General features: G+C 39.2%; 1 protein-coding gene across 1 annotated transcript in view; it reads right to left on the bottom strand.

The window, feature by feature from the left end:
* The window catches only part of LOC123512174 (vacuolar protein sorting-associated protein 35-like), a 57903-nt gene that overhangs the window by 19423 nt on the left and 21021 nt on the right, over positions 1-17459 (bottom strand). The window contains exons 5-7 of the mRNA XM_045268404.1: positions 14943-15150; positions 11212-11321; positions 3-171 (exon numbers count right to left, since the gene is read on the bottom strand). Of these exons, the coding sequence (XP_045124339.1) occupies positions 3-171; positions 11212-11321; positions 14943-15150 (487 nt within the window). The remainder of the gene's footprint in view (positions 1-2; positions 172-11211; positions 11322-14942; positions 15151-17459) is intronic.

Raw genomic sequence — 17459 nt, 5'->3', positions numbered from 1 at the left:
ACCACATCTCTCTCATTGTTGTACTTGAATGCCAACTGGTAAGCCTGGAAGACAAGAGGAGGCAGAGTGTATACCACCCTTTTGTTGCCTCCTGCAGCCAGGTGCTTGCGTGCCGTCGTCAGGATGAGGTACTGCTGGTCACTACTTGAGGACTTGAACAGGTGGATGAATCTGGCAAAAGAAAATGTTTCCCTAGTCCTGCTGTGTATACACAGAATTAGATAATACTATTCAGTTTATTAATCTTACAACATTACAGCAGAAAATGTGTGTGTGTGTGTGTGTGTGTGTGTGTGTGTGTGTGTGTGTGTGTGTGTGTGTGTGTGTGTGTGTGTGTGTGTGTGTGTGTATTTACCTAGTTGTAGTTTTACAGGGCCTGGGCTTTATGCTCGTGTGGCCCCGTCTCCATATCTACACTTATCCAATTTTTCTTTAAAACTATACACACTCGTTGCTGACACCACTTCTTCACTCAAACTGTTCCATGTCTCAACATATCTTTGTGGGAAACTATATTTTTTAACATCTCTCAGACATCTTCCCTTTCTCAGCTTTTTACTATGTGATCTTGTGCTTCGAATGTCATATTCTTCTCTCAGGATAAGTTTCTCATTATCCACTTGGTCCATTCCGTTGATCAATTTATAAACTTGTATCAGATCCCCTCTCTCCCTTCTCTGTTCCAGGGTTGGTAGATCCATAGCCTTTAGTCTCTCCTCATATGTCATCCCTTCAAATTCTGGAACCATTCTTGTAGCCATTTTTTGTAGTCTCTCTAACTTCTTATGTGTTTCTTTTTATGAGGGGTCCAGGGTTGGTAGATCCATAGCCTTTAGTCTCTCCTCATGTCATCCCTTCAAATTCTGGAACCATTCTTGTAGCCATTTTTTGTAGTCTCTCTAACTTCCTTATGTGTTTCTTTTTATGAGGGGTCCACACTACTCCTGCACATTCCAGTCTGAGTCTTATTATAGTACTTATCAATTTCTTCATCATTTCTTTGTCCATGTAGTGAAATGCTAATCCAATATTCCTTAGCAAATTATATGCCTCTCTGAAAATTCTATCACTATGGCTTACCGGTTGATTGTTTTCTTCCATCGTCACTCCTAAGTACTCTTCCTTTTTTACTTTCTCCAGTTCTACTCCATCTTCCATCTTATAGATTCCCACGAGTCATCTTTCACTCTTTCCCATTTCCATGACATGGCTTTTGTCCACATTGAATTCCATTTCCCACTTTTTACTCCATTCCCAGATCTTATTTAGGTCTTCCTACAGTATTTCACAATCCTCTTTTTGCTTTATAACTCTGCACAGTTTCATATCGTCCACAAACAGATTTATGTAGCTGTTCACTCATTCTGGCATGCCGTTTATATATATGAGGGGTGTGTGTGTGTATTTACCTAGTTGTATTTACCTAGTTGTAGTTTTACAGGGCCTGGGCTTTATGCTCATGTGGCCCCGTCTCCATATCTACACTTATCCAATCTTACTTTAAAAGTGTGCACACTCGTTGCAGACACTACTTCTTCATCTAAACTGTTCCACGTCTCAATACATCTCTGCAAGAAACTATATTTTTTAATATCTCTCAGACATCTTCCCTTTCTGAGCTTTTTACTATGCGATCTTGTGCTTCGGATGTCATATTCTTCTCTCAGGATCAGTTTCTCATTATCCACTTGGTCCATTCCGTTGATCAATTTACAGACTTGTATCAGGTCTCCGCTCTCCCTTCTTTGTTCCAAGGTTGGTAGATCCATAGCCTTTAGTCTCTCCTCATATGTCATCCCTTCAAGTTCTGGGACCATTCTTGTAGCCATTTTTTTGTAGCCTCTCCAATTTCCTTATGTGTTTCTTTTTATGAGGGGTCCACACTACTCCTGCATATTCCAATCTGGGTCTTATTATAGTATTTATCAATTTCTTCATCATTTCTTTGTCCATGTAGTGAAATGCTACTCCAATATTCCTCAGCAAATTATATGTTTCTCTAAAAATTCTATCAATATGGCTTACTGGTTGATTGTTTTCTTCCATCGTCACTCCTAAGTCCTTTTCCTTTTTGACTTTCTCCAGTTCTATTCCATCTCCCATCTTATAGATTCCCACAGGTCGTCTTTCACTCTTTCCCATTTCCATGACATGGCTTTTGTTCACATTGAATTCCATTTCCCACTTCTTACTCCATTCCCAGATCTTATTTAGGTCTTCTTGCAGTATTTCACAATCCTCCTTTTGCTTTATAACTCTGCACAGTTTTGTATCATCCGCAAACAAATTTATGTAGCTGTTCACTCCTGGCATGTCGTTAATATAAATGAGGAAAAGTACTGGTGCCAATACTGACCCCTGTGGCACTCCGCTTTCTACTGCTCTCCACTTGGACTTCATATCTTTAACTACCTTCCTTATTTCTCTCCCCCTCAAATAATTTTCTAACCATCTCAATGTGCTTCCTTTTAAGCCACCCTTCTCCTCTAACTTCCACAGTAATCTTGCGTGTGGCACTTTGTCAAACACCTTTTTAAATCCAAATAGATGCAGTCAACCCATCCTCTCTCTTGTACTCTATCAACTATTCTAGAATAGAAACTCAATAAATTAGTTACACAAGACCGTCTTTTCTAAAACCAAATTAGCTATTTGATATTAATTTGTTGTCTTCAAGGAACTCGATCCATTGTTTCTTTATTATTCTTTCACACATCTTGCATATTACACTAGTTAGTGATACCGGTCTGTAATTTAAAGGTTCTTCTTTCCTTCCGCTCTTATATATGGGAACCACCTCAGCTCTTTTCCATTCTACTGGCACTGTTCCATTTTCTATTGAGCATTTTATGATGTATATAGGACTTGCTAGTTCTTCCCTACATTCTTTCAGTATTCTGCCTGAGACTTCATCCGGTCCCATTGCCTTCTCTTCATCCAGTTCCTTCATTAACTCTTTTATTTCAAGCTTGGTTACTTTAATCTCTTTCATATAGATTGTCTCTCTATTACCCTGTGGCCTCTCAAATTTGGATTCTTTAGTAAAGACCTCCTGGAATTTTTTATTTAACCCGCTAAGACCGATGGCCGCAAAATTCGCACCCTCCCATTACCACAATTATCATAAAAAAATAAACTCTTATAAATTACTCTGGAAAAAAATCTGCTGTTAGTAGACATGACAATGCATCATCCTACAAGTTTTTATTGCTCTACTCACTATAGTTGTCTCAGAATAATAACCGATAATTGGAGAAGATTGTGGTAGCGGCAACTCGGGGGAGGTGCTTTTATGTGTATTCTTACATAATGTAAGGCACTGCTCATGTTTTTATGTGTTTTCACATGTTTTCGTGTTTTCACTCATATTGGCTGATTATAGTTACGTATGTTTTATCAAGCGTGGGTGACGATGTTGTCACAATAGCGGGGTCGGGATCTACCTCCAACCTGTGCACTTTGTGTCTTGTCCCGCCTTGTCTATCACTTTTATCACTAAACTTTAGCTTCCTCTTAGCACCAGTAGCCATAGTTGTAAATAATAGTTCCTTAAATAAGTAAATACGTAATCGTAAATAATTATCACCGCGACACGACGCTCACACACCTCACAGAAATTTGCGGGAGACTAGCTGGCTAGAGCGGTGTGCTTCCTGGGAGCCGACAGTACTACCATAGGCCTACGTCATGACCAAATATAGCAGCGCTACCAATGCTAGCGCGGTTTTTATTAGCGCTCAAAGTAGCTGCCCCATTTAAGGACTATCGGAAGTGTGCTATGCAGCCGTATTTAAGGCCTGTCGGACTTTACGGGTTAATAGTTCTGCCATACTTTTTGGGTCTTCCAACATCCCGTTCTCTCCTTTTAACCTTTCTATTGTTTCTTTTTGCCTAATTTTTCCATTTATGAATCTATAGCATACTCCAACCTGGGTCTAATCATTGTAACAATCAACTTCTTGATCATCTCTTCATCCATGTAGCAGAATGCAGTTCTTATGTTCCTTACTAAATTGTACGCTTCACCAGATTTCCTCTTTACATGAACCTCTGACGAGAGCCCCTCCGTCAGTTATTCCCAGATCTCTCTCTTCAGTCTTTATTTCCAATTCCTCATCCCCCATCTCATATCTGTACACCGGTCTCATACTGCTCTTACCAAAATTCATCATTCCACACTTCTTGATATTAAATTCCATTTGCCACTCTGCTCCACTCCCAGATCTTGTCTAAGTCCCTCTGCAATCCCTCACAGTCTTCTTTCTTAGTTATTTTCCTCATTAATTTGGCATCATCCGCAAACAAACTCATATAGCTATTCACTCCTTTCGTCATATCATTTATGTAAACAGCAAACAGTAACGGTGCCAAAACTGACCCCTGAGGTACTCCACTAGTCACTTCCCTCCAAGCTGATTTTCTGTCTCTTATTACTGTTCTCATCTCTCTTCCAGTCAGGAAATCACTGATACATTCCAAAAGCATACCCCTCAGCCTGCCATGTTCTCTCACTTTCCAGATCAATCTCTATGAGGGACTTTATCAAATGCTTTCTTCAAGTCTAGATAAATTCCATCCACCCATCCTACCCTTTCTTGTACCACATCTATGACCCGAATGTAGAAGCACAATAAATTTGTTGCACATGATCTGCCTTTCCGAAATCCAAACTGCCCATTAGTCAATATTTTCTTCCTTTCTAGATAATCATTCCATCTTTTCTTTATTACTGACTCACACAATTTAACCACAACACTTGTTAATGACACCGGCCTGTAGTTTGACGGATTTTCCTTGTTTCCACTCTTAAATATGGGTACTATATCTGCTTTTTTCCAGTCCTTTGGCACCTGCCCCTTTTGCAGAGATTTCGATATGAGGCCACAAATCTTTTTTGCCAGTTGATCCTTACATTCCCTCAACACCCAATTTAATACGCCATCAGGACCTTGTGCTTTCCTTACATCCAATCTTTCCAGCATTTCACACACTTCATCCTCCAACACTTCAATTACATCCAGGCCTTCTTCTTCTGTCGGTTCGATCTTTGGTTCATTAAAGGATCTTTCATTGGTTAAAACGTTTTGGAAACACTTATTCAACTCTTCAGCCATGAGTTTTTCCTCTTCAATGAATTCTCCATCAACTTTCAACTTGCTTATTTCTTTATTTTTTAATTTTCCATTAACAAATCTATAGAATAATCTTGGCTCATCCATAAAATTTTCCACAATGTCCTCTCATACTTTCTGGCCTCTTCTCTCCTTATTCTTGTGTACTCATTCCTTGCCTTTTTATACTCATCCCACACTAAAGATCCTTTTCTCTTCATCCACCTTTTCCAAGCTGTGTCTCTCTTCCTCTTTGATTCCTCACAGCATTTATTAAACCATGCTTGGATCCTCTTTTGTTTCTTCTTCACCCTTGGCACATATTTATTGACCCCTTCCTCGTAAATGTTCACAAACTCTCTCCATTTATCCTCAATTCCACATGCATCCTCAAAAACACTCCAGTCCGCTTGCTGAAAGTAATTCAGTAATTCCTTAATTTGGTGTAATCTGCTTTACCATAGATGAATCTTCCTATTCTGTGATGTTCATTCCTTCTCTCCATTCTTCCTTCCCTCAATACACACTCAATCATCACATGATCACTCTTCCCTATTGGACACCCACCTTTCATATTTTCTATCAACTCCGCCTCTTTAGTGAAAATCAAGTCCAGTCGTGACGGTTCATCCTCATCTCTGTATCTAGTATTTTCCTCCACCCACTGTGTCAATGAGTTTTCCATTGCCATTCTTAGCAGCTCTCCACCCCATGAATCTTCAGTTTTGGAGGGAGCATATACCACAACAAAGTCTCGTTTAACACCTCCTCTCCACACCACCTCAGCCCCAACCACCTCAGCTAACCCATAGTCATTCCTCATTTCATAGGCAACAAGATCTTTTTTCATCAATAACATCACATCGCCTCCCTGCTTTTCTGTTCTATTTCTTACCCATATGTTGTATTCACCTTCACCTATTTTATTTTCCTCCATGACTTCAGTAAGTTTAGTTTCAGTTATTCCCATCATGTCAGGCCTCTCTACCCTAAGATAGTCATTTATTTCTACCAGAGCAGACTGTAACCCATTCACATTAGTGTATGCCATTTTTAGTGTGTGTGTGTGTGTGTGTGTGTGTGTGTGTGTGTGTGTGTGTGTGTGTGTGTGTGTGTGTGTGTGTGTGTGTGTGTGTATTTACCTACACTTAACCCTTGGCTATCACGCCCAATTGGGGCCGAAATAGCTGCGCCATAGCCAAAAATGCAATAGCCGAATTGATCTTGGCGTGAAAGCGGTTTTGGCCAATAAGCGCTCAGATATCCCATGACGTCATGGCGGGGCGCGCGATAGCAGGTGACAATGAAATCTTAGCAGCTTTTCATGGGTGCGCGATAGCAATAAAACGCGATAGCCGAAGTCGCGATAGTCGAGGGTTGACTGTAGTTGTATTTACCTAGTTGTAGTTTTACAGGGCCTGGGCTTTATGCTCACGTGGCCCCGTCTCCTTATCTACACTTATCCAATTTCTCTTTAAAACTATGCACACTCATTAATGACACCATTTCCTCACTCAACTGTTCCAAGTCTCAACACATCTTTGTGGGAAATCATATTTTTTAACATCTCTCAGACATCTTCCCTTCCTCAGTTTCTTACTATGCAATCTTGTGCTTCTAATGTCATATTCTTCTCTCAGGATCAGTTTCTCATTATCCACTTGATCCATTCCGTTAATCAATTTATAAACTTGTATCAGATCCCCTCTCTCTCTTCTCTGTTCCAGTGTTGGTAGATCCATAACTTTTAGTCTCTCCTCATATGCTATCCCTTTAAATTCTGGAACCAGTCTTGTGGCCATTTTTTGTAGTCTCTCCAATTTCTTTATATGTTTCTTTTTATGAGGGATCCACACCACTCCTGCATATTCCAATAACATAACATAACATATATAATAGGATAACAAAGGGCCACCAGGGCCCATCTAGGTTATCCTGTATCAGTCGCACAGCGACCTCGTCATCAGTACTTAAAGATACACTTACAAGTACACAATACATTACATACTAATTCTAAATATTTGGCCCATTAACAGGGCTAAGTCCTGCAGCGAATTCCTCTACAATCTGTGATCCCCATACATGGGGATCATGTCTTGTTTAACTATAGTAAATTTCTTATAAAAAACTATCATGCAGTGCTATACATAATTATAAATCTAATAAATCTAAGTGCTTATCTAATCTGTTTCCCTTATCTAATCTGATCCCCATACATGGGGATCATGTCTTGTTTAACTATAGTAAATTTCTTATAAAAACTATCATGCAGCGCTATACATAATTATAAATCTAATCTGTTTTTAAACATTGTCAAACTAGTGCTATTTACAACCCTCTCTGGCAATGCATTCCAGAAGTCTACCACCCTATGACTAAAGAAATATTTTCTTATATCTAACCTGCAGCCTTGCTTTCTAATCTTCCTGCCATGATTTCTAGTCCTACTTCCCTCCTCTAAGGTAAAGAAAGATCTCACATCTATGTAGTTTGTATCTGAGAACATTTTAAATAATTCTATCATATCCCCTCTTATACATCTCCTCTCAAATGAAAACATGTTTAATTCCTTTAATCTATCTCTATACTCCAGGCGCTTTAATGCTGGTATCATCCTAGTTGCTCTTCTCTGAACTGCTTCTAACATGTTGATATCCTGCCTATAATGGGGTGACCAGGCCTGTATGCAATACTCTAAATGGGGCCTAACATAGGAATTATATAAGCCACTTCCTTACTTTTATAACTAACATTTCTATCTATAAAACCCAGGTTCACCCTGTATTGCACATGCTATCTTAGTATCATCTGCAAACTTTGATACTTTGCTACTAATTCCTATATCTAAATCGTTAATGTACACCAAGAAAAGAAGAGGTCCTAGCACTGATCCTTGGGGTACCCCACTAACCACTCCTTCCACTCAGACATTGCTCCATTTAATACTACTCTCTGTTTCCTATCAGAAAGCCATTCACTAATCCAATCAACTAGCCTACCCCCTATCCTATGTAGTCTCAATTTGTACACTAGCCTCCTATGCGGTACCTTATCAAACGCCTTGCTAAAATCTAGATATATAACATCTATGCTATTTCCATCATCTAACTCCTTGGTAATATATTCTAAGATATTGAGTAAATTTGTAAGACAGGACCTCTCTGATCTAAAGCCATGTTGGGTATCTCTAATTAATCTATTTTCATTTAAATGCTCCCAAATACTACCCTTAATGATTTTCTCTAGTATCTTACATACTATACTAGTTAAACTGATCGGTCTATAATCATTCGCATCATCCTTCCTACCTTTTTTAAATATTGGTGTAACATTAGCTAACTTCCAGTCCTGAGGTATCTCAGCAAACCTAAGTGATCTTTCAAAGATTAATTTAAGTGCTTCAGAAATACTGTCTACACCCTCCCTAAGTACTCTGGCATGTAGCTCATCAGGACCACTAGCTTTCCTATCGTCTAGTTCAAGAATAAATTTCCTAATAACTCCCAGTTTTATATCAATATTTTCTAAAGCTCTTAAACTACTCATCGCACTGTTTGTAACAGGATTTCCTATTCTTTCCCTAGTAAATACTGAAGAAAATTGTTCATTCAATAATTCTACTATGTCTTCATTTTGATCCACTACTACACCATCTTTTCTGAGTGGTCCAATCCTATCCTTATTTTTTTTATCACTGACCTTGTAATAACTATATAATTTGGGGGAATCTTTACTCCCAGCTCTAGCTAGTTTTATCTCTGCCTGCCTTTTACTTTTTTTTTATAACCATACTCAAATCATCCCTGACCTGTCTGTACCTAATCAAATCTACATCTTCCCCACTTTTCTGCAACTCTCTATATGCCCTCTTCTTCTCTCTGATCTGTCTACCTATCTCATGAGACCACCATAATGGCTTCCTGTTTCTCTGCCTTATATCTTGGTAAGGGATACACTGCATCACTATACCCTTTACTACAACCTTAAAAATATCCCACATCTCCTGTGCAGTTTTATTTCCAAAACTATCTTCCCAGTTTACCTCTCCTAATAACTGATGTAACCTACCATAATTGCCTTTCTGATAGTTTGGGACTCTAGTCTTATTCACTATATTATCCCTACTGGAATTAATGATAAATCTAATTATATGATGGTCACTGTTTGCTAAAGTCTCTCCTACCTCAACTTCCTTTAAACAATGCTCAATATTTGTTAGTACTATGTCTAAAACCTTCCTCCCCCTAGTAGGTTTATCTACCATCTGCACTAAATAGTTATCCTGAAAACTTTCCATAAACTTATTTTCACTAGCATCTCCTACCATCCTCTCCCAGTTTACTGACTTAAGATTAAAATCCCTAAGATAATTGTCTGACTAGTACACCCCTATTTATCTCATCTACCATAAGGTTGTCTACATCTGCTGACTGGTTAGGTGGTCTATAAAAGCTCCTACTCTAATAACCTTACTTTTGTTTACTCTAACATCCAGCCATAAGGACTCTACTCTGTTATCTACCTTAATACCATTAACCTGACTGGAAATGAAGGATTTTTACATAAATAACTACTACTCCACCTATCCTACCAATTCTCTGGTGTAAATACATAATGTATCCATCTACTTCATATTCTTTCCTATTTTCCTAAACTTTTCCTCATTTACCCATGCCTCTGTGACACATACAACATCTAAGTCCTCCTCAACTATATAACTAGATAACTCGTCCTTCTTGTTCCTAAGACTCCTGGCATTTACATAAAAACATTTAAGTCCTGCTACCTTCCTAGATGCTGTCTCCTTATTTGGAATCCTAATCTTATTCTCTCCTATTTGCACCTGGAAATCTTTCCTAATCTTTTCACTATCTCTGTTTATCCTATCTAATTTATGTCTAACATCTTTCTTCTGGAATGCATTTGCTACCTCACCCCCTACACTCCATCCCAACTCCCCCTCCAGACATCCACTCAGCACATCCACACCCTTCCTACTCAGATGCACACCATCCCTAGCATACAAATCCCTACGCCCATAGAACCTATCCCATACATCCACAAAGCTGACACCCACATCCTTACACATCCCTTTTACCCAATCATTCACACCAATGGCCCTAGACAACCATTCCCTGCTAACATACACACGAGGCAAGATTCCTGACACTTCACACCTCCTACCACTCTCCCTTATCTTGCCTAACATTGATCGAAATCTTGCCACTAACTCCTCCGACCCACCTGCTCTGACATCGTTCCCACCTACGTGCAAAACTACTACACCCTCCCTCTCCATCCCCCCAACTCTCTTCTGCACCTCCTCACTCACTGCCTTCACACCTGCACCAGGCATACACACGTTCGTCCTCCTATCCCTGTCTTTCCCACAGAAAGTGCCATCTAAGTACCTAACCTGAGAGTCACCCACCACACACACCTGAGGTGTGCTAGGAACAACCCTCCTCTCCTCTACCCCCTTCTCTCTCCTTTCACTCACCACAACCACCTCATTCACTCCACTCTCACTCTCCCCCTCCCCATCCAACAAACCGAACCTATTTTCACACTCAACAAGTTTAGTCCTATCCTCCCTAACTGCCTCCGCTTTCCTTCCCCTCGCAACCTGCCATCTCTGCCCATCCTGACTACTATCTTTCCCAGTCTGGCTCGCCTGCTATCTATGTTCGTATACATCATTTTTAATCTCTTGTTCTTATCATTTTTAGTTAAACTTGCTCCATTTTTTTTCTTCCTTCTCTTTTATATACCATTTCCTTATCCTGTCTCCTATAATTCTGTGTGTGTGTGTGTGTGTGTGTGTGTGTGTGTGTGTGTGTGTGTGTGTGTGTGTGTGTGTGTGTGTGTGTGTGTGTGTGTGTGTGTGTGTGTGTGTGTCTACATTTGTGAGTGTGAGTGTGTTTGTATTTGTTGGTGTGAGTGTTTGTGAGTGTGTGTATTCTTGAACTCAAAAGAAGAAAAGGATTGAGTTGTTCTAAACATTGTTACTACCACATCATGAATAATAATATTGTGGTTGACAAACAAACTCTTGGGAAAGGAAAGGTAACTCAAAAGTGAGACCTGGCCCACTTTTTACCTGGCTAGGAGTCCCTGCTCTTCAGCCAGATCTTCTGGGTCTGGCTCCACCAACGGCTGGTCACTCTGGTCACAGATTATTGAGGCCACCATAGACAGCACTGCATCCACCTGGTATGAGAAAAGACAAACAATGAAATAAGATGACTTGACATAATCTGGCCTTGGTTGTTAGTCAAGTAAAACGGCACTCTCATTTTTACTCTGTTCCGTCACTCAATCTTTAATGTTCTGATTTGCTGATAAGCCATTTACCAAATCCAACAAGTGATAACATTATCAGAGCACAGAATTTGAGATTTATGGGAAACTTTTGACATAAAAAAGAACCACTGTGGCTGGCTAACCTTAAGCATGAGCACATGAGCCTCCATGGCACCTGCACCATACCTTATTCACTGGAAGCTGAACTGATTAAGTTGCATCAGCCTATATAAATCTGTCAGCTCAATGCTGGTTGGTTAGTTATGTATTCATAGCTGCTTGATTTATATTGTTTATTCACTAATTCCTCCAATATGTCTTAATTCCTCCACTGCAAGTCTGGGTGTTGCATTTCTTCAGAAACTGTGAATATCTGATTAATTCACGTCGTTTACTAGAAATTAGTATGAAAAATAGTATTGTAAAGTATTATGTATAATACAACCAACTATAAGATATGTTTCTTCATTGATATTTCTGTTGTAAATGCTTACTTATTCATAAAGATTTCTTATTTTTTCCATCTTACATCTTACAACTGCCATAATACATGTAATGGCTTTTATCAAAGCAATTTATTGCATTTGTATTGTACATGTGGATATATTGGATAAATACTCAAAAGTAGGGAAACAAATCCAAATTGTAATTCATATAAAAAAAATATATGAAACTTAATACTGAACTATGAAATCATATGTGTCTCCCAAAGAGAGAGGCAAAAAAGTGATAGCAAAGTAGAGACGCAAACGCGACCAACGATCAGCAGGAACAGGGAAGAATTATGGTTGTGTAGATGCATGAATAACAACAGCAAATACAAGAAATAATACCAAATGAAAAAATGAACATATTCCTAGCATATCCATAGAAAATAAATAAAAATATATATGTAATAGGTATGTACTGTATAGCTAATATACTAAAACATACACATTATAATTTTATAGTTATCTGCCACAAGATTGGCCATGCCAGTTTACCAGCAAGAAAGATAGAGAAATGCCAGTCACATCACACTGGGAAAACAAATGAGAGGTGTCTCACTTTACTGCGGCTGTGATGTCATCAACACTGAGAAAAAACACACAAGCTAACGAGAGGTGTCTCACTATGAGGCACTGTACTGCAGATGGTGTCCTTCAAGTGGAAGATGAAGCAAATACAGTAAGTCCCCGTTTTACACTAGAAATGCGTTCCTCAAAAAGCTATTGTAAACCAATTTTTTTTTTTAATTTATTTATTTATTTTTTTTATGTAGGGAAGAGGGCCAGCCAAGGGCAAAAAAAAGAAAGTTAGAAAAAGGCCCACTTGAGCACTGGCTCTCCAAAGAGTTCAAAAACTGCCAAAACGTCAGCCAGAATTAGGGGAGCAAATGCCTCGATACCTCCCTCTTAAAAGAAGACAAGTTGTAGGAATTCGGAAATACAGATGCAGGGAGGGAGTTCCAGAGTTTACCAGTGAAAGGGATGAATGATTGAGCGTACTGGTTAACTCTTGCATTAGAGAGTTGGACAGAATAGGGATGAGAGGAAGAAGAAACCCTTGTGCAGCGTGGCTGCAGGAGGAGGGGAGGCATGCAGTTAGCAAGATCAGTAGAACAGTTACCATGAAAATAGTGATAAAATATAGAAAGGGATGCAACATTTCGGCAGTGAGAAAGAGACTGAAGATAGTTAGTCAGAGGAGGGGAGTTGATGAGACGAAGAGCTTTCGATTCCACCCTATCAAGCAAAGCTATGTGACTAGAAGACCCCCAAACATGCGAAGAGTACTCCATACAGGGACGGATAAGGCCCTTATACAGAGTAAGCAGTTGGAGGGGCGAGAACAACTGTCGGAGACGCCTCAGAACACCTAATTTCATAGAAGCTGTTTTAGCAAGAGATGAGATGTGAAGTTTCCAGTTAAGATTGTGAGCAAAGGACAGACCGAGGATATTCATTGTGGAAGAGGGAGACAGTTGAGTGTCATTGAAGAAGAGGGGGATAGTTGTCTGGAAGGTTGTGTCGAGTTGATAGATGGAGGAATTGAGTTTTTGAGGCATTGAAAACTACTAGATTTTCTCTGCCCCAATCGGAAATCTTAGAAAGATCGGAAGTCAGGCGTTCCGTGGCGTCCCCGCATGATCTGTTGATTTCCTGAAGGGTTGGACGTCTCTGAAAGAACGTAGAAAGATGTAGGGTGGTATCATCAGCGTAGGAGTGGATAGGGCAAGAAGTTTGGTTAAGAAGGTCATTAATGAATAACAGAAAGAGAGTGGGTGACAGGACAGAACCCTGAGGAACACCACTATTAGTAGGTTAGGTGTAAACCGAACCCGTTTTAACATATATTAGATAAGAATACGTTCCAGCTCAGTATGAAAGTCAATCGAAAAAAGTAAACAAACATCCATCTCAACCTTCAAGGTTTCAATAATAGACAGGGCCTTTTCTGAAATGAGGCTCAACAAGAGTGGGGCATGCTGGCGTGTTTGGCTGTCTATCCGGATTTTAAGTAAACCCTCCATCCGATCCATAATGGGTTCCAGATGTTTTGTCAGCAATTTTACCTGCAGGCTTGAAGCATTAGCTGCTGCCTCCTTAACACCTGAAGCATTCCTCAAAACAGTAGCAACTGTGGTAAATTCAGGGAACAGCTTATAGCTGACAAGCCTTCTCCAAGTTCTTTTCTCTTGACTATATCAAGCTTCGTTTCCAACATTAAACTTTTCCTGGCTCATTCACCTTTACCCACTTCTTCACCAAGATCCAAATTACGTTTCGGTAACATTTTGGACAGGAATTGGTCTTAAATGCAGAGAATAATGTAGGTAAATCACCGAGCACAGTCTCACTGTTATTCGTTGTGCTGGCGCGAAAGTGACTGGTTTGTTGTTGGTCCGACACTCCGACTCCGACTTGGTCGCAGTGCAGCGCCACAATCACAGGCGGCGAGAATTTCAAATATTGCAAGTGCGATTTTTTTATCGTAAATTGAAAAAATGGTAGTAATTGTCAATTACCGTATCTGCAAATTTATCGTATACTAAACTAGTGTAAAACGAGGACTTACTGTATGTAATTGTACTGCCTAAGGTGTTCTTCCAGCCAGGGGTCTGATCCCCAGCCTGGTAAGGAACTCTCATAGATAAAGGTTTATCTCCACTTTCAAAGAAATGGCCCACAGGGGGGGATCATTACAAAAACATCTTGAAATTTTTCCTACAACAATGCATTGTTTCTACTCCTTTCATATGATTCTTCACAACAATCTATTTGTCCTTATAGTCTAAATGCTTGCTTTTTCCATCCTCTAAAGAGGTGATATGATCAGAATGTGATAAAAAAAAAAAAAGTCTCCCCTTTATAATGCATACATTAAACTTCCCAAAGCTGTCTGGCTGACTATATCACCACTAGACTCCAGCTGTCTGCCTATTTCATAGTGCCCTTTAAGTTGGACCACACACCATAAGGCAAGCCAGTAGCCTTCACAAAGCTTTGCCAAGTAATCAAAAGATGAGTGAGGTTAGGAGCCACTCACCTGCTCTTGGGTGGGTACGTAGGTCTCATTTTCCACTGCATTGGTCACCAGATATGTGGCAAGCACTTTCCTACCACTGTAGTCAAGCAAGGTAAGCAGAGGAGTGAAGTACTGCAGCTTCAGTACAGTCAGAAGGTTGTTATAGTTGTCAGCAGGAAGACGCAGCAGGCGGCTTAGCTCCCGGCCCACTGCTGAGCCTGAGTGTATCCTGAAGGAGGAGGAGAATGATGTGTGGATGAAAGAATGACTGAAACAAACAAAAATATATCAAGGTGAATATCAAGGTGATACGCTCATTTTTCTTTGTGCTTGTTTAGAAATTCAAGATGAAATTAAGTTCAGGGATAATCTCATAATTAAAAGAAAAATCTGAATTTAAATGTTTCAAATGCTTTAAATCATGAATATTACTGTTCTTTAGTAATCCTTGTTATATAGGTAATAAAAAATTGGCTACTTTAGCTGTTAAAGTCATTTAAATTTTTGTTTTTCAGTGAGTATTCAGTGTTTCAAAGATAAATTTGAAAATAAATGATAACACAAATATTTAGTATTTCATGAAAATAAATTGTTGAAGATTTTACCTTAGCAGAGACACTAATTAACACTAAACAATAAGTATTTGCAAGACTATTCCAAAATTACTACTGTAATCCCACATATCCAGAGGAAACCTTGATACAGTGCAGGTGTATACAGCTCTAGAGTTAACAAGATTGTATAAAACAAATGAAGGAAATACAACAATGCTACAAGAAGTACATGGGAAATGCAAGACGAAAATATACATAGGAAAAATATCTATTCACTCTTAGTGATTACGCTAAAATAGTAGATAAAATGAGGCATCCAAGATAATACATATGACAACGCATCAACCTTAGTCTTCACATCCACAAGTATGGTGAAATGATAATGCTGTAAAAATTTGCAATGAAGTAATCTGTAAAGTCTTTTATCTTGAGAAGTTGTATAATTCTCATTCTCTCTCTCTCTCTCTCTCTCTCTCTCTCTCTCTCTCTCTCTCTCTCTCTCTCTCTCTCTCTCTCTCTCTCTCTCTCTCACACACACACACACACACACACACACACACACACACACACACACACACACACACACAATGACCAAACTCCTCATTCGGGAGCAAGACCAGAAATTCTTGCAGCACACCATGAAAAAAAAATAAATAAATAAATAGATAATAATAAATTAAAAATACATTCCTTTCAGACATTAGCAAGGAACATGACACCATTATTGTTTCTTATCATAATATGGAGATAATCATGTCAATGTTTTCCTCTTCAATGTGTGGGTGTGTTTGTGTATTTACCTAGTTGTAGTTTTACAGGGCCTGGGCTTTATGCTCATGTGGCCCTGTCTCCATATCTACACTTATCCAATCTTACTTTAAAAGTGTGCACACTCGTTGCAGACACTACTTCTTCATCTAAAGTGTTCCACGTCTCAATACATCTCTGCGGGAAACTATATTTTTTAATATCTCTCAGACATCTTCCTTTTCTCAGCTTTTTACTATGCGATCTTGTGCTTCGGATGTCATATTCTTCTCTCAGGATCAGTTTCTCATTATCCACTTGGTCCATTCCGTTGATCAATTTATAAACTTGTATCAGGTCTCCTCTCTCCCTTCTTTGTTCCAGGGTTGGTAGATCCATAGCCTTTAGTCTTTCCTCATATGTCATCCCTTCAAATTCTGGAACCATTCTTGTAGCTATTCTTTGTAGCCTCTCCAATTTCCTTATGTGTTTCTTTTTATGAGGGGTCCACACTACTCCTGCATATTCCAATCTGGGTCTTATTATAGTACTTACCAATTTCTTCATAATTTCTTTGTCCATGTAGTGAAATGCTACTCCAATATTCCTTAGCAAATTATATGTTTCTCTAAAAATTCTATCAATATGGCTTACTCGTTGATTGTTTTCTTCCATCATCACTCCTAAGTCCTTTTCCTTTTTTACTTTCTCCAGTTCTACTCCATCTCCCATCTTATAGATTCCCACAGGTCGTCTTTCACTCTTTCCCATTTCCATGACATGGCTTTTGTTCACATTGAATTCCATTTCCCACTTCTTACTTAATTCCCAGATCTTATTTAGGTCTTCTTGCAGTATTTCACAATCCTCTTTCTGCTTCATAACTCTGCACAGTTTCGTATCATCCGCAAACAAATTTATGTAGCTGTTCACTCCTTCTGGCATGTCGTTAATATAAATGAGGAAAAGTATTGGTGCCAATACTGACCCCTGTGGCACTCCGCTTTCTACTGCTCTCCACTTGGACTTCATATCTTTAACTACCGTCCTTATTTCTCTCCCCCTCAAATAATTTTCTATCCATCTCAATGTGCTTCCTTTAAAGCCACCCTTCTCCTCTAACTTCCACAGTAATCTTGCCTGTGGCACTTTGTCAAATGCCTTTTTAAATCCAAATAAATACAGTCAACCCATCCCCCTCTCTCTCTTGTACTCTATCAACTATTCTAGAATAGAA

Source organism: Portunus trituberculatus, chromosome 33, assembly GCF_017591435.1.
Source record: "Portunus trituberculatus isolate SZX2019 chromosome 33, ASM1759143v1, whole genome shotgun sequence".
NCBI classification, from domain to species: domain Eukaryota; kingdom Metazoa; phylum Arthropoda; class Malacostraca; order Decapoda; family Portunidae; genus Portunus; species Portunus trituberculatus.
The sequence above is the reverse complement of the archived record's forward strand: the minus strand, read 5'-3'. Positions and strand labels throughout refer to the sequence as shown.